We start from the raw sequence: 23,487 nt of genomic DNA, 5'->3' as shown, positions 1-23,487 counted from the left end.
GTCCGAGACACGCAGGGAGATGTGGACGCTCTGGCCTGGGAGGTGCGTCAGATCCGAGCTCGCCATCCAGTTTCCTCTCCACTAGTCCCCCCAGTTGGAGATCTGTAAGTAGTAGTTGTACTTCTGGGGGCAGATTGCGGGGTGGGGGGGGGGGTTAAAAGTCCTATAGGGTATTCTATAGGGGCTGGGGTGCGCTTAGGGGTCCCTGTTGTCAACCTCGTAAGGACCATGGTGGGGGCAGAGTTGTGATTTAGATTTCTCTCTGCCCTATCATCTTAGATTATCCTAGACTTTTCCCAAACAGCATTTCTCAAGATCGCCAGTGAGAAGTACCATTTTCGGGGTGCTTATTAAAGATATCAATGCCTGGACGCAACTCCATTTCCCAACTCTAGAATCCCCAGAAAAAATGCCTTAAAAAAACAGTCCTGAGTGATTCTTGTTAAGAGGCTAATCCAGGAGATATGCTCCCTTGGAAATCTCAGAGGTCCGGTGCAGACAATCAGGCGTCTCACTTTTATTCTAGGCACCAAAAAAGGTACAGCTGAACTTCACTGAAAAGTCACTTGCTATCACACAGACAGGCAAAGTGAGGCTCCTTGTGGATTTGACCGTATTGTACAGTTGTGTTGATAATGCATTAAATCAGTTAAAAACACATGGGCATAGGCTTAGCATAAAGGAGAGTTTGTTGTTTTTTTTTTAAATCAGTTTAGGGGAGGTTCTATGTTGAGAACCCCTGGGAGATAAGGCTGGTTGTGATCTAGTTTATTACAGCCCACTTTTTCATCTATTCCAAGTTAAAAAAAAAAAAATCTCACCCAGGTTGACCCCAAAGGGGCCCCCAGATACCCAGGTGGGCTCCAAAGTCTCCATTTGCTTCCACGATCTGCAGGTGCATTAGGTAAGATTACATTAGAATTTCCCGCAGAGCCACCTGTGTCAATGCCACTCTCGTGCCCAACCAAATGAGTAAAAAGAGAGAAAGTGTGGCTACTGCCTGTTGTAAGTTTTCTTCCAGCACAGGGTCTGGTAGGGATTTTGCCACTTGAGAAAAGGCACCATCCAAAGCCATGCTTGTCAAGAAGTAAAAGAAAACATTTAGAAACCCAAGGCGGGAGTGTTTAGTTGCAGTGTGAAGAACTGAGAGATTAAATGGTGAACTGTCCGGGGTTTGGCAAAAAGAAGGCAGGCTATTAATAAACTGCTTTGTGTAGTTTTTTGTTTCTTTGATTTACTTAATGATACTATTTTAGAATTGTTTAGAGAGGGAACTTGACGCTGAACTGAAAGTCATTAGGTGGCAGGGTGTGAAATAAGATAGGGAATTTTGTTTGAAGGAAATTGATGTTTTCCCTTTGAGGTAGCTACCGTTGATGGAACACTTAAGTGCCACACGCTGTTGCAACATTTAACTTATCTCATTTAATCTTTGCAACAACTTCATAAGAAAGGCATTATGATGCCTGTTTAGTATACAAGGCAGCTGAGGCTCAGAGAGGTAAAGTGTCACACAGCCAGCAAGTGGTAGAACCCATTCCCGGGTCTGTTTGAGTCCAAGTTCATACCCTTGACCCCACTATCTTTCTTCTTTACCATGGACACAAACTTGTTGGGGTCAGGTTTCTGGTAGGACTAAATGCTTTCAACAAAGTAAATGTTTGTCACCATGTCCTTTGAAGAAAACATAAACTGACTTTTTGCACATTTAAAATAAAGGCACTGTTTGTCCCCTGATTGGGGGGGTGACCTAGCTGAAACCAGTGACCCTAGGTGGGCTGCCATCCCGAGAGTCCAGAACGTGAACTAGCTGGGTCTTTTCCAAGAAGCCGCCGGGCTTGCCTTGTAAACACCGTGTTTTTGTATTATCATGTCGGAAATAGATGTGTTATTCCGTACAAGGTATTTGTTATGGATTTGTTATCATTACTTTTCCGTGGGAGGGCAGAGATTGAGGCAAACATGCCCATTTATGGAAGCGTTTTCCATGAGGCCATCCCCGGCCCCCTCATCAGTTACCCAGCCTTGCACTGCAGCCCGGTTGGTCCTGGCTCTGGGGATTTCTCTACCATGTCCCTCACCCATTGAAGAACTAGTGGAGAAGCCCTAAGGAGAAGGGATTTGGGAGAAAAGTGGGATTCTTCTTTCCTACCCCCTCTTATTCAGAGGTTTGATTTTTTTGGGTGGGGGGTGGGAGGGAATTGTCTCCTTTCCACAGGGCTTGAATCCAAACAGGTGGGTTTTACACTTTAGGCACAAGCGTGTAATTCCAAGAGTAGATATATAGTAGATTTTTCTTGAAAACCAAGTTCAATTTTCAATCCACTAGAATCATAGAAGGTCATAAGCAAATTTAAAAATCATCTCCAGCACCTCCTCAAACCTCACTTTCTCATCCGGGAAACGGGGCTAATGAGAATAACTCATGTTTGTTGGGCACTTTTGCCTGGCGAGATGCTAAACCCTTTGTGGACATTATCTTAAGTCTTCATAACAACACTTTAGAGTAGATACTGTTATTATAACTGGCTTTATTTTACACATATGGAGTCTGAACAACTTGATTAAGATAGCTCAGCTAACCAGTAAGGAAAACAAGATTCTACAAATCTAGGTCTTTCTAACTCCAGAGTTTAACCGATTACCCTCATGGGAGGATTTGATGAGCTAATGTGTATGAAGGGTTTAGCACAGTGCCTGGCCCCTGGTAAGCTTTAGTGGTGGTTATTTATAGCAAACACAACCAGAGAGTTCAAGATGTTTGCTCAGTATGGCATGGCTCATCTTTGGCAGAACCGGGAAGCCTAAATTATGTGGCCGTTAAAGGAGAAGCTTCTCTTAATTTTCTTCCCTTTGATCTCATAAACCTCATTTCTATTTGGGCTGAAAGTGGTGATTAGAATCTTTAATATATTAAGCTACCATTCCTTACCTGAATTGGGAATGTTACAAATTCCAATTACATTTGTTTAGGGTTTTGTTTGTTTGTTTGTTTTTGAGACAGAGTCTTGCTCTGTCACTCAGGCTGGAGTGCAGTGGTGCAATCTTGGCTCACTGCAACCTCCGCCTCCTGGGTTCAAGCACTTCTCCAGCCTCAGCCTCCTGTGTAGAGAGTAGCTGGGATTATAGGCGCCCACCACCATGCCTGGCTAATTTTTGTATTTTTAGTAGAGATGGGGTTTCACCATGTTGGCCAGGCTGGTCTCGAACTGCTGACCTCAAGTGATTCGCCTGGCTTGGTCTCCCAAAGTGCTCAGATTACAGGCATGAGCCACCGTGCCTGGTTTATTTAGGGTCTTGATGGCATACTTTAAGGGATGGGCTTCTCCTTCCACCCCTGACCTTTCAACATTTAACCCTGGCCACACAATGGAGGAAAGATTGGGTTTAGAGAAAGGCAGGCAAGAATTTGAAAGAAACCTTGTATGTGATCCAAGGAGAGAAGAAGCAGCTGCTCACAGTGGCTGAAAGGGGAGGTTGGACATCTGTGACTTGTATCAGGGTTTCAGGGGCTAAGGAGGAACAACCTCATCAAAGTTGCTAGGAAAGGGCCATAGAGGCCAGGTATGGCAGGTGATAACTGTAATCCCAGCAATTTGGGAGGCTGCAGTAGGGGGATGGCTTGAAGTCAGGAGTTTGAGACCAGACTGGGCAACATAGCGAGGCACCATCTCTACAAACAAATTTTTAAAATGAGCTGGACATAGTGGCAAGCATCTGTAGTCCTAGTTATTCAGGAGGCTGAGGCTGAGGCAGGAGGATTGCTTGAGCCCAGGAGTTCAAGGCTGCTGTGGGCCATGATTGCATCACTGCTCTCCAGCCTGGGCAACAGAGTGAGACTCTGTCTCAAAAAAAAGGTGAGGGATATAGAACTTTCCTGTACCAGGCTGAAAAATACAAGGCCCAGAGAGGGCAAGTGACTTGCCTAGCATCACCCAGAGAGTTTTGGGCAGAGCTGAGACTTGTAACTCGAAGACCTAAGGTCTTCCACAGGCTAATGAATAGCTTGTTTATGCTCAAAGGATGAAGCAGTGAGTTGTTAGGACGGGACTGTGAATAGGGCTGACATATTCAGATGTGTCAAACATCGCTAATGCCATCTCTGAGTAAATTAGGCTTCAGATAGATCTGGATTCTAATCCTGGCTCCAACTTTTACAAGGGAGGGCCTTGCATTTGCCTTTCAAGACCTCGATAGGCTTAGCAGGAAAATGGGAATAATAGATAATGCCACTCTTTCATCCTTGGGCTTTTTGTCTAATTATATGAATTTATCTGTAGGATAAATTCCCAGAAATGCCCTTGCTAAGTTAAAGGGCATGCATATCTAAAATTAATAGATATTGCAAATGACCGGCTAAAGACATCACAGGCTGGGTGCAGTGGCTCATGCCTGTAATCCCAGCACTTTGGGAGGCTGAGGCAGGTGGGTTACCTCAGGTCAGGAGTTCAAGACCAGCCTGGCCAACGTGGTCTCTGCTAAACCCAATCTCTACTAAAAATACAAAAATTATCTGAGCATGGTGGTGGGCACCTGTAATCCCAGCTACTCGGGAGGCTCAGGCACAAGAATAGCTTGAGCCTCGGAGGCAGAGGTTGCAGTGAGCCGAGATCACACCACTGCACTCCAGCCCAGGCAACAGAGTGAGACTCGGTCTCAAAAAAAAAAAAGGCATTGCAAATTGCAACTTGTTGCAGTCACATAGGACAGCAGTCCCCATCCTCTTGGCACCAGAGACTGGTTTCGTGGAAGACAAGTTTTTCCAGGGTGTAGCGGGAAGGATGATTTTGGGATGAAACTGTCCCACCTCAGATCATCAGGCATTGGTTAGATTCTCATAAGGAACGCACAACCTAGATCCCTCGCAAGTGGAGTTCACAATACGGTTCGTGCTTCTGTGAAAATCTAATGCTGCTTATCTGACAGGAGGCAGAGCTTAGGCAGTGATGGTCACTCACCCACCATCCCCTCCTGCTATGTGGCCTGGTTCCTAACAGGCCATTGACTGGTAGTGCAGCACAAGGGTTGGGGACCCCTGACATAGGAGACCATACATTTATTTTAAGCTGTGGTATGCCAGAATTGTAAAATATAAAACACAGTGGGGCTTTTAGGGCCAGGAATAATCAGTTCTTGCTCGCTTCCAGAAGCATCCTTCACAGGGGCTACCGTAACTCTTACCAACCAACTTCTCTTGGTTGGGAGGAAAAAATAGTGTTATGCATTAAGAGAACTTCTTTCTGGAGTTACTTGAAACCGTTGGTATTCAGATGATTAGGCAGATGTCACAAGGCAATAAGAACGTGACAGGTTCACCATTCACTTTTTTTCCTGTGAAAGTGAGGTAGGGCTTTCTTGGGAACAAGCCCTTGGGAGGTGGGGGGATGTGAATGGTGAGGGGAGAGTGGAAATGGTGGAGTAGGGTCAGGGGCAAGAAAGGGACTTTCTGCTAAGAATTAATCGGGTGTCCATTTACTCTTAGCAGTCTGGATTCTACTCCTGACTCCAAATTTTACAAGTGGGGGCCTTGCATTTACCTTCCAGGGCCTCGGTCATCTTAGCAGGAAAATAGCAATAGCAGGTGATGCCACCTTACAGAGCGCTTACGAGACAGTGAGATGGTCTATATAGGAGGCTGTCTGGCCTCATACCCGATGAATACAAAGGGCCCAATAAATACAGTGGCTGTTAGGAATAATAGATCTAAACTGCCTTTTTGGTACTACCAGGGACCTGCCGAGCAGGTGCATTTAGAGTATCCAGTCCCTCTCCCTGTGACACATTTGACGCCTCCCTACACCTGGACCAGACCTTGAACTAGGATTTCCACTGCAGAGGTCCTTCCAGCTGGCGAATTGTGTTGCCGATCAGGTTCAGAGAACTTCTGTTTTGCCTGAATGGCATTCATTCATTCGTTTATTTGAAATAGAGATGGGATCTCACTATGTTGCCCAGGCTAGTCTAGAGTTCCTAATTCAAGCAATCCTCTTGGCTTGGCCTCCCAAAGTGCTTGGATTACAGGTGTGAACCACTGTGTCCAGCCCTTTATGACATTTAGAATATGAGCAATTTTTCTTTTTTCTTTTGTTTCTTTTTGAGATGGAGTCTCACTCTGTCACCCAGGCTAGAGTGCAGTGGCATGATCTTGGCTCACTGCAACCTCCACCTCCCAGGCTCAAGCAGTCTTCCCACCTCAGCCTCCCGAGTAGCTGGGACTACAGGCATGTGCCGCCATGCCTGGCTAATTTTTGTATTTTCTGTAGAGATGGGGTTTCACCATGTTGCGCAGGCTGGTCTCGAACTCCTAAGCTCAAACGATCTGCCTGCCTTGGCCTCCCAAAGTGTTGGGATTACAGGCGTGAGCCTCAGTGCTGAACCCTGCATGGTATTTAGAATATGAGCAATACTCTAACATCTGCTCTGGGTCACTCTGTATTACTTACCCGATCTCCAAAAACATTTGGGTTTGTGTCTCTGGTCTGAAATCTTCAGCCAATGGCTTGGCAGTAAAATCCTGAGGGAAGCTGTTGACCAGGTGAGGTGATGTGCAAATCCTATAATCTCTGGGCTCTGGGATATTTAATTTACTATTTATTTATTTTCAAGACAGAGTTTTGCTCTTGTCGCCCAGGCTGGAGTGCAGTGATGTGATGTCAGCTCACTGCACCCTCCACCTCCTGGGTTGAAGTGATTCTCCTTCCTCAGCCTCCTGAGTAGGTGGGATTACAGGCACCCACCACCACACCTGGCTAATTTTTGTATTTTTAGTAGAGACAGGGTTTCACCATGTTGGCCAGGCTGATCTCAAACTACTGACCTCAGGTTATCTGCCTGCCTCAGCCTCCCAAAGTACTGGGATTACAGGCATCAGCCACCATGCCCGGCCTAATTTACTTTTTATTAATGCTGAAGCAGAGAGGGCAAGATCGTTTGCCCCTGAGTTCTTCTGGGAAAAATGAAACTGATGGCAAAACAAACTAAAGCAGCCTGACATTCTCAGTTGGTCCAGTTTCAGCCCTTTGACCAGGAGTCACAGACGGGTCCCATAAAATGGTAGAGCTGGGCCAGCCTACCATTGATTTCTTTTCCCTAAATGAAAAATACAAGGCCCAGAGAGGACGAGTGACTTGTCCAGAGTCACCCAGCAGGTTTGGGGCAGAGCTGAGACTTGTTACTTGACATCCTAAGGTCTTCCAGAGGCTAATGAATAGCTTGTTTGTGCTCGAAAAATGAAGCAGCCTGGGCGTGGTGGCTCATGCTTGTAATCCTAGCACTTTGGGAGGCTGAGGAAGGCAGTTCACTTGAGCTCAGGAGTTCGAGACCAGCCTGGGCCACAAAGTGAGACCCCTGTCTCTACAAAAAAAAAATGCAAGAATTAGGAAATTAGCTGGGTGTGCTTGTGCGTGCCTCTGATCCCAGCTACTTGGGAGGCTGAGGTGAGAGAATGGCTTGAGCCTGGGAGGCAGAGTTTGCAGTGAGCCGAGATCGTGCCTCTTCACTCTAGCCTGGGTGACAGAGCCAGACCCTGTCTCAAAAAAAAAAAAAAAAAAAAAGTATGAAACAGTTGTTGGTCAGGACAGGACTGTAAACAGGGCTGACACACTCAGATGTGTCAAACTTCGCTAACGCCAAAGGTGACAGAGTCATTTGTTTTCATCAAAACATTTGAGAAAGTCGGATGAGGTGACTCACGCTTGTCATCCTAGAGCTTTGGGAGGCCAAGGCAGGAGGATTGTTTGAGATCAGGAGTTTGAGACCAGCCTGGGCAACATAGCAAGACCCCCATCTCTGCAAAAAATAAAATTAGCTGGCCATAGTGGCCCACACCTGAGTTGGGAGGATCCCTTGAACCCATGAGTTTGAGCCTGCAGTGAGCTATGATTGCACCACTGCACTCCACCCTGGGCATATAGTGAGACCCTTCCCCCAACCAAAAACATTGAGAGCATCTCTTGATGAGTGAACTGTGCTTTGTGGTCAGCAGTTCTGGGTAGTAATTTCAGAGATGTCCTTTCAGCCCTTGGAGCTGATGCAGGTCCTTAAACATGAGCGATGGTAGGTTGGGAGGGTTGGGAAGGTGCATCAAGGTAGATGAAGAGTGTCCCTGGGGTTGGGCCAACTGGTGGTCCGTCTCTGGTCCAATATGTTCATGTTGCCCCCGTCTGACCTTCTGCGGTTGGTATTCCGAGTTGAGTTTGACTAAGTGAGAGCTGCTCTCAGCTTTAACTGCCTTTCCCAAGACAGCCCTTGTTTTTATTCTAAAACTGTGGTTCTCAACTAGGAGCAGTTTTGCCACCCCAGGGGACATCTAGCAGTGTCTGGGGACATTTTTGATTGTCATGAGTGGAGGAAAGGGTGCTACTGGCATCAGGTGGGCAGAGGCCAGGGATGCTGCGGAACATCCCACGATGAACAGAAGAACGCCCCTCACGACACAGAATGACGCAGCCCAAGAGCCACAGGGCAGAGTTTGTGGCCAGCTGCGGTGGCTCACGCCTGTCATCCCAGCACTTTGGGAGGCCAAGGTGGGAGGATAGCTTGAGGCCAGGAGTTCAAGACCAGCCTGGCCAATATGGTGAAACCCCATCTCTACTAAAAATACAAAAATTAGCCAGGCATGGTGGTGCATGCCTGTAGTCCCAGCTACTTGGGAGGCTGAGGCAGGAGAATCACTTGAACCAGGAGGTGGAGGTTGCAGTGAGCTGAGATTACATCACTGAACTCCAGCCTGGGTAACAGAGTGAGCCTCTGTGTCAAAAAAAAAAAAAAAAAAAAAAAGACTTAGCAACTATTATTACTAGTATTAGTATCATTAATTTGTCAGGCTCACTGAATTTTCTCAAGGGCAAATCTGTGGCCAAATGTTGTTTTGGGGACCAAAGGTTCATAGGAGCAAAATAGCTTTCAGGTTTCCGGATCTGCCAGAGACTTAAGTGTCCTGTTGTGTGTTTTGTTTCTCAATGAGGGAAAGGGAATATGTAGCACCTTCCAAATGGATTTGACCTTGACTGCCCCACTGTTTGAAGAGCTTCTCAACCTCTGTGGCTCCACCCCAGCTCAGATATTTCAGGGAATTAGGGTTCCAAGGAGCATGCTATGGAAAACACCATTCTAGCATGAGTCAAAGCTTCTCATCCTCCATCTTGCTGTCTTTTGACCAAAGCAGATTTTGCATATCATAACTGTCAGAGACATCAAAGACAGAGGGAATCCAGCCTGCTCCAAGCTCTCCTTTTTTGGACAGAGACTGAATCTTTGCACTTGATCTTGTTTGTGTTTTTAAGTCTGAGGTTAGACAGGGTCCTAGGCAATGGAGATGTGTGTGTCCTTTTATTTTTCTGTTGTAGTTTTTGCTATTTTTTCTGACTTTTAAGGCAACTCATCAACATGGCAATTAGAGCCCACTTAGGGCTGGGCGCAGCGGCTCATGCCTGTAATCCTAGCACTTTGGGAGACTGAGGCAGGCAGGTCACTTGAGGTCAGGAGTTCAAGACCTCAGCCTGGGCAACACCGTGAAACCCCGTCTCTACAAAGAATACAGAAAAATAGCTGGGCATGGTGGCAGGTGCCAGTGGTCCCAACTGTTTGGGAGGCTGGGGTGGGAGGATCACTTGAGCCTGGGAGGCGGAGGTTGCAGTGAGCTGAGGTTGTGCCACTGCACTCCAGCCTGGGTGACAGAGCAAGACCCTGTCTCAGAAACAAACAAACAAAAAGTCCACTTTACTTGTCATGGTGCTTAGAACAAATGAAACACTGTCCTAGCCCTCTTGGGATGTAATTGGCTACCATCTGCACAAACTCTTCATTATTGCACAATAATATCAATATACTTAATGCTACTGAACTGTGTTTAAGTGGCTGAGGTGGTGAATGTTGGCTGTATTTTACCACAATTAAAGATAAGAGGGAAGGAAAATGAAGTGTACTTTACAACCAAAAAAGTACACACACCATGGGTGTGCAGCTTGATGAATTTTCCAGAGGATACTTTTTTTTAGATGGGGTCTCACTCTGTCACCCAGGCTGCAGTGCAGTGGCATGATCACGGCTCACTGCATCCTCGACCTCCTGAGCTTAAGCGATCCTCCCATCTCAGCCTCCTGAGTAGCTGGGATTGCAGGTGCACACCATCACACCCGGTTAATTTTTGTATTTTTGCTAGAGACAAGGTTTCACCATGTTGGCCAGGCTCAAGTTATCCTCCTACCTCAGTCTTCCACCCAGGTAATTAAAAAACATTTTTTCTTAAAGGTGGGTCTTGCTGTGTTGGCCAGGCTGGTCTCGAACTCCTGGGCTCAAGTGATCCTGTCATCTTGGCTTCTCAAGGTGCTGGGGTTGCAGGCATGAGCCATGTCACCTGGCCCAACAGTCTAATGAATTTTCAGAAAGTGAACACTCATAGGGCTGGCATTCAAATGAAGATCTAGAGGTCAACCCTCACAAGCCCCCCTCACGTTCTGTCCTTGCAATCACTGCACCCCCGAGGCTCATTCATTCCTTATCTGAGTTCTGTCACCATAGATTAATTCTGCCTGGTTTTGGACCTCAGTTTAACAGTCACAGAACCTGTGCTTTTTGTGACCACCTTCTTTTGCTCAAGGATGTGTTGTGAGATGTCCTTTTTTGTGGTGTGGAGCTGTAGTTTACTTCACCTGATTCGAGTCTTATTTTGGGTGTTTGCAATGTGTCAGGCACTGTGCCAGGTGCCTTAAAGGATCGATTCCTTCATGGGCATCTGACAAGCCCACCAACCTTATATGAAAGGCAGAACCACGTAGACTCCAGAACGAGACCCAGGTTTGGGTCCCGGCTCTGACGCTTCTTTTTTTTTGAGATGGAGTCTGACTCTGTCGCCAAGGCTGGAGTGCAGTGGTATGATCTTGGCTCACTGCAACCTCCACCTCCTGGGTTCAAGTGATTCTCCTGACTCAGCCTCCCAAGTAGCTGGGGCTATAGGCATGTACCACCACTCCTGGCTAATTTTTAATTTTTGTATTTTTAGTAGAGACAGGGTTTCACCATGTTGGCCAAGCTGGTTTCAAACTCCTGACCTCAAGTTGTCCTCCTGCCTCGGCCTCCCAAAGTTCTGGGATTATAGGCATGAGCCATCACACTCGGCCTACTTGTGGTCAATCTTACTTCATCTTCATACCCTCCCATTTCTTTTATGCATCCTCCAGTTTCTCTCTCTTTCTTTCTTTCTCTCTCTCTCTCTCTCACACACACACACACACACACACACACACACACACAATCTGCTGCGACACCTTAAGAAACAAGAGATTATCAAGGAATTATTGAATACTTTGCCGCATTTCCTATTTTGCTGCCTGTTTAAACTAACCTCGGTTATACTATTAAGAGAAGACGCATCGTATCAAGCCACTTCTGTGACCGTGGCTGTCCAGAAATAAACATAATTAAAGCATCCAATAGTAGTAAATGCTATTGGTTAGGAATGAGCGAAGTGGCTTAGAGTCATGGGAAGTGGGAAAGGGTATAGAAACAGAAGGTACTTGGTATAGACCAGGAGTGTCCTATCTTTTGGCTTCCCTGGGCCACCCCGGAAAAAGAAGAATTGTCTTGGGCCACACGTAAAATACACTAACACTAATGATAGCTGATGAGCTAAAAAAAAAAAAATCGCAAAAAAAATTACACTGTTTTAAGAAAGTTTATGAATTTGTATCCGGCTGCATTCGAAGCCATCCTGGGCCACATACAGCTCATGGGCTGCAGGTTAGACAAGCTTGGTGTAGAGAGTTTCATCTGAACCTCATGGCAGCTCTGTAGGGCACCCATTAGGTCCCCAGTATTAATATACAGTAAATCTGAGTCTCAGAGATCTACGTAAGTCGCCCAGAAGCACGCCTTCTGCAGTGGCAGAGTCACGTTTGAATTAGCATCTGATTGCAAAGTCTGGATGTCTTTTTATGACTGCAGGTTATCTTACCTCTCAAGATGAGGCAACCAATCAAATTTTGCCAGCACCAATGAACTTGTATGTTCTTTAGGCTCAGAAAGATATTTTAGGCTAATGAAAATGCCCTATATTTATGAAATGTTCTTGTTGTCTGTGGCTTTCTCTTTTTTGAGACAGGGTCTCACCCTGTCACCCAGGCTGGAGTGCAGTGATGTAATCATAGCTCACTGCAGCCTCAAACTCCTGGGCTCAAGCAACCCTCCTGCCTCAGCCTCCTAGTAGCTGGGACTACAAGCACGCATCATCATGCCTGCCTGATTTTTTTTAAAGGGATGGGGTCTTGCTATAATGCCCAGTCTGGTCTCGAACTCCTGGGCTCAAGCAATCCTCCTGCCTTGGCCTCCCAAAATATGGGATTATACGTGTGGGCTACTGCCAGCCTATTTTCTTTCAATTATTTTTTAATCTATAGGTTCCCCTCCTTTTTGTTTGTATTTTATTTGTTAAAGAAACAGAGTACTGGCCGAGCATGGTGGCTCACACCTGTAATCTCAGCACTTTGAGAGGCCAAGGAGGGCAGATCACCTGAGGTCAGGAGTTTGAGACCAGCCTGGACAATATGGTGAAACCCCGTCTCTACTAAAAATACAAAAATTAGCTGGGCGTGGTGGCATGCACCTGTAATCCCAGCTACTCAGGAGGCTGAGGCAGGAGAATCACTTGAACCTAGGAGGTGGAAGTTGCAGTGAGCCAAGATCCCGCCATTGCACTCTAGCTGGGCGACAGAGCATAGTCTCTCACTTTTGGGATTTTACTGCATTGTTTAACATGCTCTCCTGTGCCTTGCATTTTCCATAGACAGGCGTTAGATCTGGAGGCTTCTTCACCTTCATCCCCCATCTCCATCCCCTCTTCTTTTTAGCAAGAATATGTCATTAGTGGTAACGGCACTTCCTGTAGCGCCCCATCTGCAGGCATGTAATGTTTATAATGTCTAGTTAGCTCTCTCTTTTTGTGACGTTAGGGTTAATTAGTAGATTTAGGTGATGTCAGACGGACCCATCCCTTATAAAATTCCACAACAGCTCTTCATCTGATATAGTCAGTCTTGTGGTGGGGACCCTAGACCAGCATCATCATCATCACCTGGAAGCTGGTTAGGAATGCATATTCTTGGGCCCCATCCCAGTCCTACTGACTCAGAAGCTAATGCACCAGGAAATGTGAGCCCCATTGGCCTAATGGTTTTAGCAATTACTGGTAGCCCTTGCCAACTTGCCAAGACCCTTTCTTTCTTCCTTTCTTTTTTTTTTTTTTTTTTGAGACAGAGTCTCGCTCTGTCGCCCAGGCTGGAGTGCAGTGGCGCAATCTCCACTCACCCACTCACTGCAAGCTCTGCCTCCCAGGTTCATGCCATTCTCCTGCCTCAGCCTCCTGAGTAGCTGGGACTACAGGCACCCGCCACCACGCCCGGCTAATTTTTTTTTTTTTTTTTTTTTTTTTTTGCTAGAGACAGGGTTTCACTGTGTTAGCCAGGATGGTCTCAATCTCTTGACCTTGTGATCCCCCAGCCTCAGCCTCCCAAAGTGCTGGGATTACAGGCGTGAGCCACCGTGCCTGGCCTCTTCCTTCCTTTCTTCTTTCTTTCCTTCCTTCCTTCCTTGGCAAAGTCTTGCTCTGTTGTCCAGGCTGGAGTACAGTGGTATGATCTCGGCTCATTGCAATCTCCACCTTTGGGGTTCAAGTAATTCTCCTGCCTCAGCCTCCCGAGTAGCTGGAATTACAGGCACATGCCACTATGCCCAGCTAATTTTTGTATTTTTTAGTAGAGACAGGGTTTTGCCATGTTGACCAGGCTGGCCTCAAACTCTTGACCTCAGGTGGTCTGCCTGCCTGGGCCTCTCAAAGTGCTGGGATTACAGGTGTGAACCACCGTGCCCAGCTTGAGACCCACTATTTTATTAGCTTTATAAACAGTTACATCCTAGTTTTATTGTTCTCCATGTATTCACTGGAATTCTTCCATGTAGAAGGGAGTCTTTTTTAAGATAGTGTAAGTGGAGTCAGGGGCAGGACACTTGGTCTTACTATGAGCTAAGCCAAATTCAATAACGATTTTAAAATGCAGAAAGGAGGATTGTTAAACTTAGGACAATACATGTTGTCTACCAGATCTTTATTTCTCTTTCTGGATATCTGAAGTGATTATTCAGATTTAGATGGGATTTCCTCATTTCTCTGCTTTTATTTATTTATTTATTTATTTATTTTTGGATGAAGTCTTGGTCTGTTGCCTGGGCAAGAGTGTAGTGGCACCATCTCAGCTCACTGCAACCTCTGCTTCCTGGGTTCAAGCGATTCTTGTGCCTCAGCCTCCCGAGGAATTAGGATTACAGGTTCCTGCTACCATGCCCAGCTAATATTTTTGTATTTTTAGTAGAGACCAGTTTTCGCCATGTTGGCCAGCTGGTCTCGAACTCCGGACCTCAAGCAATCCTCCTACCTCAGCCCCAACAAAGTGCTAGGATTACAGGTGTTAGCCACCGCACCTAGCCGCCACTTTTTTTTCATCAGCTACTATATCAGGTCTCCCAGCAGAAAATCTCTGAGCAAATCAACTTCCAGGTTTGTTTTTTGTTTTTTTGAGACTGAGTTTCACTCTTACTGCCCAGGCTGGAGTGCGGTGAGTGGCACAATCTTGGCTCACTGCAACCTCCACCTCCTGGGTTCAAGTGATTCTCCTGCCTCAGCCTCCAGAGTAGCTGGGATTATAGGCGCATGCTACCACGCCCAGCAACTTTTTGTATTTTTAGTAGAGATGGGGTTTCACATGTTGGCCAGGCTGGTCTCAAACTCCTGACCTCAGATGTTCCACCGGCCTTGGCCTCCCAAAGTGCTGGGATTACAGGAATGAGCCACTGCACCCAGCAGCAGGTTTTTTAAATTAGTTTTTTAATTATTATTTTCAGCCCTGAAAGGAAAAAAATAGGCATTGGAATATCTGCCACTCCCATTCTGCCTTGCAAAATCTGCATCACCCAAAAGGTTGGGTTTCAGGGTTAGGTGCTCAGCTCTAGGGATCCAGGAGTGGGACATGGGTCTTTATTCTGTCGCTGTGGGATTTGGGGCCCAAGCATGGGGATTATCAGTGAATTCAAAGGAGTTGTGAATTCCCTGCTGAAGGAGGGATGTCAACCACACATAGATCCTGGTGGCCATATGTCCTCACTTAGCCAGCAACTCAGTTCTTTGGATCCCAGCAGCAAGAGGTGGAAGGGGCTGTGAGCCAGTGTTTCCAGGACAGCCCCTGCAGCTGTAGTCAGAGAGTCAGGAACAGGGGCCTGGACAGGTCTATAGAGTGTGTTGTCTCTGTCCCTCTCCTCATAAACGCAACTGGATAACAGGACAGATAATGTGAATCTACCATCAATGGGCTTCCCATGTAGAGAGGACATTTAATGACCTAATCTTCCATCAAGAGAGACTTCTCCTTTTTAATTTAGTTACCCTAAGGAACAATTTGTATAGAAAAGGCAGAATCAAGATTTTCACATTTCCACCCCACTTTCTGTACCCATTTAAAAAATAATGCATTTGGGGCCGGGTACAGTGGGTCACACCTGTAATCCCAGCACTTTGAGAGGCTGAGGCTGGTGGATCACTTGAGGTCAGGAGTTTGAGACCAGCCTGGCCAACTTGGCGAAGCCCCGTCTCTACTAAAAATACAAAAATTAGCTGGGTGTGATGGTGCACGCCTGTAATCCCAGTTACTCAGGAGGCTGAGGCAGGAGAATCACTTGAACCCAGAAGGCAGAGGTTGCAGTAAGCCAAGATTGCACCACTGCACTCCAGCGTAGACAACAGAGCAAGACTCCATCTCAAACAACAACAAAAATCATTTTGAACAGATGGATTTAAATATACTTGTCTTTCAACCCTTTTTGGGGTGTTGGGGTGATGGACATATAATTATTTTTCTTATTGATATTCACACTGCCTCATATTTGACCAGCTAGAATCCTAGTATAATATTTTGGTATGCAATTTTCTAGACTTTTAGAAATGTACACACAAACATATAAAGACAAATATTTTATGACAAATATTTTAATCAGCTTTATTGAGGTATAATCTATATAAAGTAAAACTCACCAACTTAAATTCAAGTTTTTTTAAGTGTATAGCTTGAGTGAGTTTTTTCAACTTAAAAAATTTATGTCTTAATTGACAAATGATCATACCTGTTCATGGGGTCCATAATGATTTTTTTAGTTGTTTGGTTGGTTGGTTTTGAGACAGGGTCTCACTCTGTGGCCCAGGCTGGTGTGCAGTGGCATGATTACAGCTCACTGCAGCCTTGACCTCCTGGGCTCTAGCCATCTTCCCGTCTTAGTCTCCTGAGTAGCTGGAACCATAGGCATGCACCACCATGCCCTGCTAATTTTTAATTTTTTTACAGAGACAGGGTCTTCTTGTGTTGCCCAGGTTGGTCTTGAACTCCTGGCCTCAAGGGATCCTCCTGTCTCAGCTTCCCAGAGTGCTGAGATTACAGGTGTGAGCCACTGAGTCCAGCTCTTAGTAATGTTTTGATATTAATACATATAATGTGTGGGGAGATAAGATCGGGTAATTAGCATATCCATCATCTCAAGCATTTACCATTACTTTTATTTTGCTACTTCCTATGTAATGACATTTATCATCTCTTTGTGTTGGGAACGTTCAATGTCCTTCTTCTAGCTCTTGGAAATGGTGTAATATTTTGTTGTTCACTTTAGTCATCCTATAGTGGATAGAACATTCTTAATGAGCTTTGACAAATGTATACAGCCTTGTAAGCACCACCATGACCACAGGGAATACTTTTATCACACCAAAAGGTGGTGCCTCTTACCTCTTATGTACCTCTTCTGTGCCTCTTACTAATCCATTCCTTTCCTTGCCACTGGCAAATCTTTTTTTTTTATTTTTTTGAGACAAGAGTCTCTCTCTGTCACTTAGGCTGTCTCGGCTCACTGCAGCCTCTGCCTCCCGGGTTCAAGCAATTCTCCTGCCTCAGCTTTTTGAGTAACTGGGATTACAGGTGTGCACCACCATGCCCGGCTAATTTTTGTATTTTTAGTAGAGATGGGGTTTTACCACATTGGCCAAGCTGGTTTTAAACTCCTGACCTCAAGTGATCCCCCCGCCTTGGCCTCCCAAAGTACTGGGATTACAGGTGTCAGCCACCATGCATGGCCTCCACTGGCAACTCTTGATTGCCTGTCACCATAGATATGCCTTTTCTATTTTGCCATTACTTTTTTTTTTTTTTTCGAGACAGAGTCTCGCTCTGTCGTCGAGGCTGGAGTGCAATGGTGCGATCTCAGCTCACTGCATCCTCCACCTCCAGGGTTCAAGCAATCCTCTTGCCTCAGCCTCCTGAGTAGCTGGGACTACAGGTGTGTGTCACCACACTCCATTAATATTTGTATTTTTAGTAGAGATGGGTTCTCAACATGTTGCCCAGGCTGGTCTTGAACTCCTGACCTCAGGTGATCCACCCACCTCAGCCTCCCAAGGTGCTGAGATTACAGGTGTGAGCCACGGTGTCCGGCCACCATTACTTTCAATCACAATAACCACACTTACTTTTGCACCAGCCTAATAGTTTTTCGTATTGAAGGAATAATATAGCGTGTGGCCTTTCTGGTTTGTTTCACTGAGCATGATGCTTTTGAGACTCATTTATTTTATTGCATAATTTCTTTCCTTTTACTGAGTTTCCAGTTATATACATTGGGTTGTTTATTTGTTTGTTTGTTTGTTTTTAAGGCAGAGTCTCACTCTGTCACCCAGGCTGGAGTGCAGTGGCTTGATCTTGGCTCACTACAATCTTGACCTCCCAGGCTCAGGTGATTTTCCCACTTCAGCCTCCCAAGTAGCTGAGACTACAGGTGTGCGCTACCATGCCTGGCTAATTTTTTGTATTTTTTGTAGAGGCAGGGTTTTGCCATGTTGCTTACGCTGGTCTCCAACTCTTGGGCTCAAGTGATCTGGGTAATTCTATGTTTAATCGTTTGAGGACTCTTATTTTGCAGTGCACAGTTAGACTTAACCATCTTCCCATATCAGCACGTGTAGACATACTTCCTGCTTTTTTTTTTGTTGTTGTTGTTGTTTTTTTTTTTTTTTTTTTTTTTTTTTGTGAGATGGAGTCTCACTCTGTCACCCAGGCTGGAGTGCAGTGGCACTATCTTGGCTTACTGCAACCTCTGCCTTCCGGGTTTGAGCAATTCTGCCTGAGCCTCCCAATTGGCTGGGATTACAGGTGCGCACCACCATGCCTGGCTAATTTTTGTATTTTCAGTAGAGACGGGGTTTCACCATGTTGGCCAGGCCGGTCTTGAACTCCTGGCCTCAAGTGATTCGCCCACCTCGGCCTCCCACAGTGTTGGGTTTACAGGTGTGAGCCACCTCGTCCAGCCCTACTTCCTACCTCTTGAGCACTGGGTAGTATTTCACGGTATGGAAATAGCATGGCTTATGTATCCAGCTCTATGTTGATGGACATTTGGGTTGTTTGACTTTTGGTATTTTAGGCGATGACACAGATCCCTTTCTGAAGAGCCTTTGGGTGGTCTCTGTTCTTCAACCACCTACAAAATACTACAGGTCTTTGTACTTGGTGGGATGTCTCTGCAGACCGAGTTCCTAGACAGGGCAAGGTGAGTGGTTGATCAGGCAAGGTTGTGGTCTGATTCTGACCCTGTTACCTTGTTCACAGGGGACCAACAAGGCACCATGGTGCAGAAGGGACAACTCAGTGATGATGAGAAGTTCCTCTTTGTGGACAAAAACTTCATCAACAGCCCAGTGGCCCAGGCTGACTGGGCCGCCAAGAGACTCGTCTGGGTCCCCTCGGAGAAGCAGGGCTTTGAGGCAGCCAGCATTAAGGAGGAGAAGGGGGATGAGGTGGTTGTGGAGCTGGTGGAGAACGGCAAGAAGGTCACGGTTGGGAAAGATGACATCCAGAAGATGAACCCACCCAAGTTCTCCAAGGTGGAGGACATGGCGGAGCTGACGTGCCTCAACGAAGCCTCCGTGCTACACAACCTGAGGGAGCGGTACTTCTCAGGGCTAATATATGTGAGTATTGCAGGCAGCCAGGTACCTACTCCTGGCCTCATGAGGAAAGTAGGCATTAGAAATGTGTTGGGAGGGCTGGGCACAGTGGTTCATGCCTGTACTCCCAGCTCTTTGGGAGGCTGAGGTGGGTGGATCACCTGAGGTCAGAAGTTTGAGACCACGCTGGCCAACATGGTGAAATGCCATCTCTACTAAAAATACAAAAAGTAGCCGAAGGTGGTGATACGCACCTGTAATCCCAGCTACTGGGGAAGCTGGGGCAGAAGAACTGCTTGAACCCAGGAGGTGGAGGTGCAGTGAGCCAAGACTGTACCACTGCACTCCACCCTGGGTGACAGAATAAGACTCTGTCTCAAGAAAAAAAAAGGAAATGGGAGGCTGAAGGTTTGATCGAGGGAGATTCCAAGATGAGGTGGAATCATTCCAACGTGGGTTCACATCTCAGCCCTTGAAGAGGTTATTTCCCCTTTTGAAGCCTCAGTTTTCCTATCCATAAAATGGGAATAATCACCCTCATTACAGACAGGAGGTGTGACAATCCCATGTCATCACATATGCCAAGTGCCAAGATGTTTGATAAATTCTCAACAGATTTCATTGGCATCGTTCTCTGTCCTTCCTTCCTCTTGAAAGTAAAGAAGAGCTCATAACCGCTTTGGAAAGGCTGGATTTTCTTGGCAGCCAGGTGTGTACGAGACATGAGGATGTGGCTAGGTTTTAGGGAGGTCTTCCTTGTCACAGAGGGGAATGTTCAGGTTGGTCCTAGGACTCTTTTAGGTAGACTTGCAGATCAGAGTGGACTAGAGATGGCACAATATGGTACCCACTGGCTACTCATGGCTAACTAAATTTAGATTTAAATTAATTAAAAGAAACATTAGACCGGGTGTGGTGGCTCATACCTGTAATCCCAGCACTCTGGGAGGCCAAGGCGGGTAGATCACCTGAGGTCAGGAGTTTGAGACCAGCCTGGCCAACATGATGAAACCCTGTCTCTACTAAAAATACAAAAATTAGCCAGGCATGGTAATGCACATCTGTAATCCCAGCTGCTTGAGAGGCTGAGGCAGGAGAATTGCTTGAACCCAGGAGGCAGAGGTTGCAGTGAGTTGAGATGGTGCCATTGTACTCCAGCCTGGGCAATAACGGCAAAACTCCATCTCAAAAAAGAAAAGAAACATTAAAAACTTTATTGGCTGGGTGCATGGGCTCGCACCTGTAATCTCAGCACTTTGGGAGGCCGAGATGTGTGGATCACCTGGGGTCAGGAGCTCTAGACCAGGCTGGCCAACATGGTAAAACCCCATCTCTACTAAAAATAGAAAAATTAACCAGGCGTGGTGGTGTGTGCCTGTAATCCCAACTACTTGGGAGGCTGAGGCAGGAGAATCACTTGAACCCGGGAGACAGAGGCTGCAGTGAGCCAAGATCGCGTTATTGTACTCCAGCCTGGGCAATAAGAGCAAAACTTCATCTCTAAATAAATACATAAGTAAAATAAAATAAAAAATAACAAATTTATTTCTTTTGTTGTATTGGCCCTGGGTCAGGTAGTCAATAGCCACCTGTGGCTAGTGGCTGGTGTAGTGGGTAGCATAAGTGCAGAATGTTCCCATTATCGTAGAAAGTTCTGTTGGACTGCCTGGACTAGATGATTGGGGCTTGGAGTGTGATGTTGTGGGGCACGGGTCACCAGACTGGTGCGCAGAAGTCACCCGACCCAGCCTACGTCTATCTCTTCTCTCTGAAAGGGCTTGCTCACCCTTGAGCAGGTTACCTCATGCCTCTGAAGCTTTGTTTCCTTTTCTGTAAAATGGATGCAAGAATAGTGCCAGCCTCTTGGGAGCCGGGCATAGTGGCTCATGCCTGTAATCCCAGCACTTTGAGAAACTGAGGCAGGTGGATCACTTGAGCCCAGGAGTTTGAGACCAGCCTGGGCAACACAATGAGACCCCATCTCTGCAAAAATAAATTAGCCAGGTGCAGTGGTGCGTACTCATAATCCCAGCTACTCAGGGAGGCTGAGGCAGGAGGATCACTTGAGCCCAGGATTTCAAGGCTGCAATGAGCTATGATTGTGCCACTGCACTCTAGCCTGGGTGACAGAGCGAGACCTTGTCTGTTTAAAAAAAAAAAATAGTACCAGCTTCATGGAGTGGGTTACTCTAAATAGAAAGCACTTAATACACTTCCTGCTACATGTTAAGTGTAGGCACTGAAAATGTTAAGTGTTATTAGATTGATTTTTGCTGTGGTTATGATCACTTTTGATTTGACTAGTAAGATGTTCTTCTTCCATCACTTGGCATCCTTCTGTCCCTTTGGTCCTGGTCTGTACATTTTGCCAAATGAAAATTACAAAAAGCCCCTTGTCATCTCTAAAAATGTCCTGCACATTTTTTTCCTAATTAGGAAACTAAGACACGTTCACTATGGAACACTTGGAGAATTCAGAAAGCATAGTGAACACAAAACAGAAAAATTAGTCCTTAACCAGAGATGCGGTGCGTTCTTTGTCTCTTTGTGAGCATGGTATCTGTTTACATATTTAAAAGCCTGTTGGGCACACAGTTTAGTGACTTGCTCTTTTTTCCATTTGGAAATGCTCAGTGTTGGCTTGTGTAATGTATCTCAGGCAGCCCCAAAGATACCCCTTGTAAGGGGTAGTATAGAATCTGTCATGGGGATAGGCCATTTTTCCACTGTTCTTATAGATATTTCAGAAGGGGTTAGAGTGGCTTTTTAAAGAGCTAAATGCTAAGTAAGAGTGAGCAACTGAGCAACTCATAACTTTTTTTTTTTTCTTTTTGAGATGGGGACTTACTCTGTCATTGAGGCTGGAGTACAGTGGTTCCAACATAGCTCACTACAGCTTCCAAGTCCTGGGTTCAAGTGATCCTCTCACCTCAGCCTCCTGAGTAGCTGTGGACCTCAGGCGTGCACCACCACACCTGGCTAATTTTTTAAAAAAACTTTTGTAGAGACTGGGATCTCACTATATTACCCAGGCTGGTCTCAAACTCCTGGCCTCAAGCCATCTCCTGCCTTGAGTTTTCACGGCACTGGGATTATAGGTGTGAGCCACTATGCCTCGCCGTAACTATTAAATATGTCCTCCAATCCAAGTGCTGTACCTTGACACATTTTATTTTATTTAACACAACATCCCCTGAGTTAAAAATGTTTGCCACTTTTAGGGAAGGAAGCTGAGGCGCAGTGTTGCAAAATGTATCTTTACTTTCTTAAGTAGGGGATGTCTCTTATCTGTGGCACTGTTTGTAGGGAAATATTATTGATCTGGGGCTGTTCGTATGTTGGACATTTTCTTTTTCTTTCTTCTTTTTTTTTTTTTGAGATGGAATTTCACTGTTGTTGCTCAGGCTGGAGTGAAGTGGAGCGATCTTGGCTCATTGCAACCTCCACCTCCTGAGTTGAAGTGATTCTCCTGCTTCAGCCTCCCGAGTAGCTGGGATTGCAGGGATGTGCCACCACGCCTCGCTGATTTTTGTATTTTTAGTAGAGACGGGTTTCACCATGTTGGCTAGGCTGGTATCCAACTCTTGACCTCAGGTGATCCACTTGCCTCAGCCTCCCAAAGTTCTGGGATCACAGGCCTGAGCCACCATGCCAAGCCAGTATGTTGGATATTTCTAAAGAGGCCCATCTGTAGGGAGCTAGAGGGAAAATTGGACTCTTTGGGGCCCAGGTCTTCCATCTAAGATGTATCGTCACCATCTAGGGAGTTTCAGGACAGGCCTGTGTATTCATCTCACCTGCTGTCCTCAAATAGAAATCAGAAAAAAAAAATAATAATAATAAGGGGCGTATGAAGATCCTGAGACCCAAAATATCTTCTGACAGCAGATTAAAAATAAATGAATCAAAGCTTCAAATTCCTGCTATGCTTCTCTGGACAGATTAGATTAAAATCCTTTCAGCCTTGTGATGATGGCCGCGCTCTTCTCTTGTTCCTTTCTGGTCAGTTTAATTGCTTAATAGAAACCGTTGTCCATGACGGAGAAGATAAAGAAGGAAAGGGGTTGGGGTAGGGGAGCACAGTGAGTTACTCTCCCAGCCCATAATAGCAGCATGCGTGACTCTTGTTAACAGGCGGGTAGTGAGGTGAGGCCAGGTCCGTGGTCTGGCATGCATGACTTTGCCCTCTGTGATGAAGATAAACTTTCTACTCCGTTCTGCAAGGCTCGCCTCAAATGATGCGCCTTTGAGAAGGTTCTGGCAGACCTCTTGTGCTCTTGGATCTAGAAGAGTCTATAGAAGCCAGAGGAGCTTGTCTCCTTATCTTAGAGATGCAGGTTCTGGGCTCAGCCATGTCTAGCAATCTACCTAAACTGCTGAAGACTTGTAGCATACCTGGCGGGGAGCATAACTTTGATGCCTGGTCCTAAGGGTCTCTTGGTCTTCTGAATGCTGTCTTT

At 46.0% G+C, this 23,487-nt stretch overlaps 1 protein-coding gene across 1 annotated transcript; it reads left to right on the top strand.

The window, feature by feature from the left end:
* LOC129016294 (myosin-11-like) lies at positions 1–20,829 on the top strand. The gene is made up of 2 exons (XM_054455601.2): positions 1–104; positions 18,690–20,829. Exon 2 carries the CDS (start codon positions 18,707–18,709, stop codon positions 19,172–19,174), a length of 468 nt encoding a protein of 155 aa, XP_054311576.2. The 5' UTR covers positions 1–104; positions 18,690–18,706; the 3' UTR covers positions 19,175–20,829.
* Positions 20,830–23,487: the final 2,658 nt, after the last annotated feature.

This window comes from Pongo pygmaeus, chromosome 18, assembly GCF_028885625.2.
Source record: "Pongo pygmaeus isolate AG05252 chromosome 18, NHGRI_mPonPyg2-v2.0_pri, whole genome shotgun sequence".
NCBI classification, from domain to species: Eukaryota; Metazoa; Chordata; class Mammalia; order Primates; family Hominidae; genus Pongo; species Pongo pygmaeus.
The sequence above is the reverse complement of the archived record's forward strand: the minus strand, read 5'-3'. Positions and strand labels throughout refer to the sequence as shown.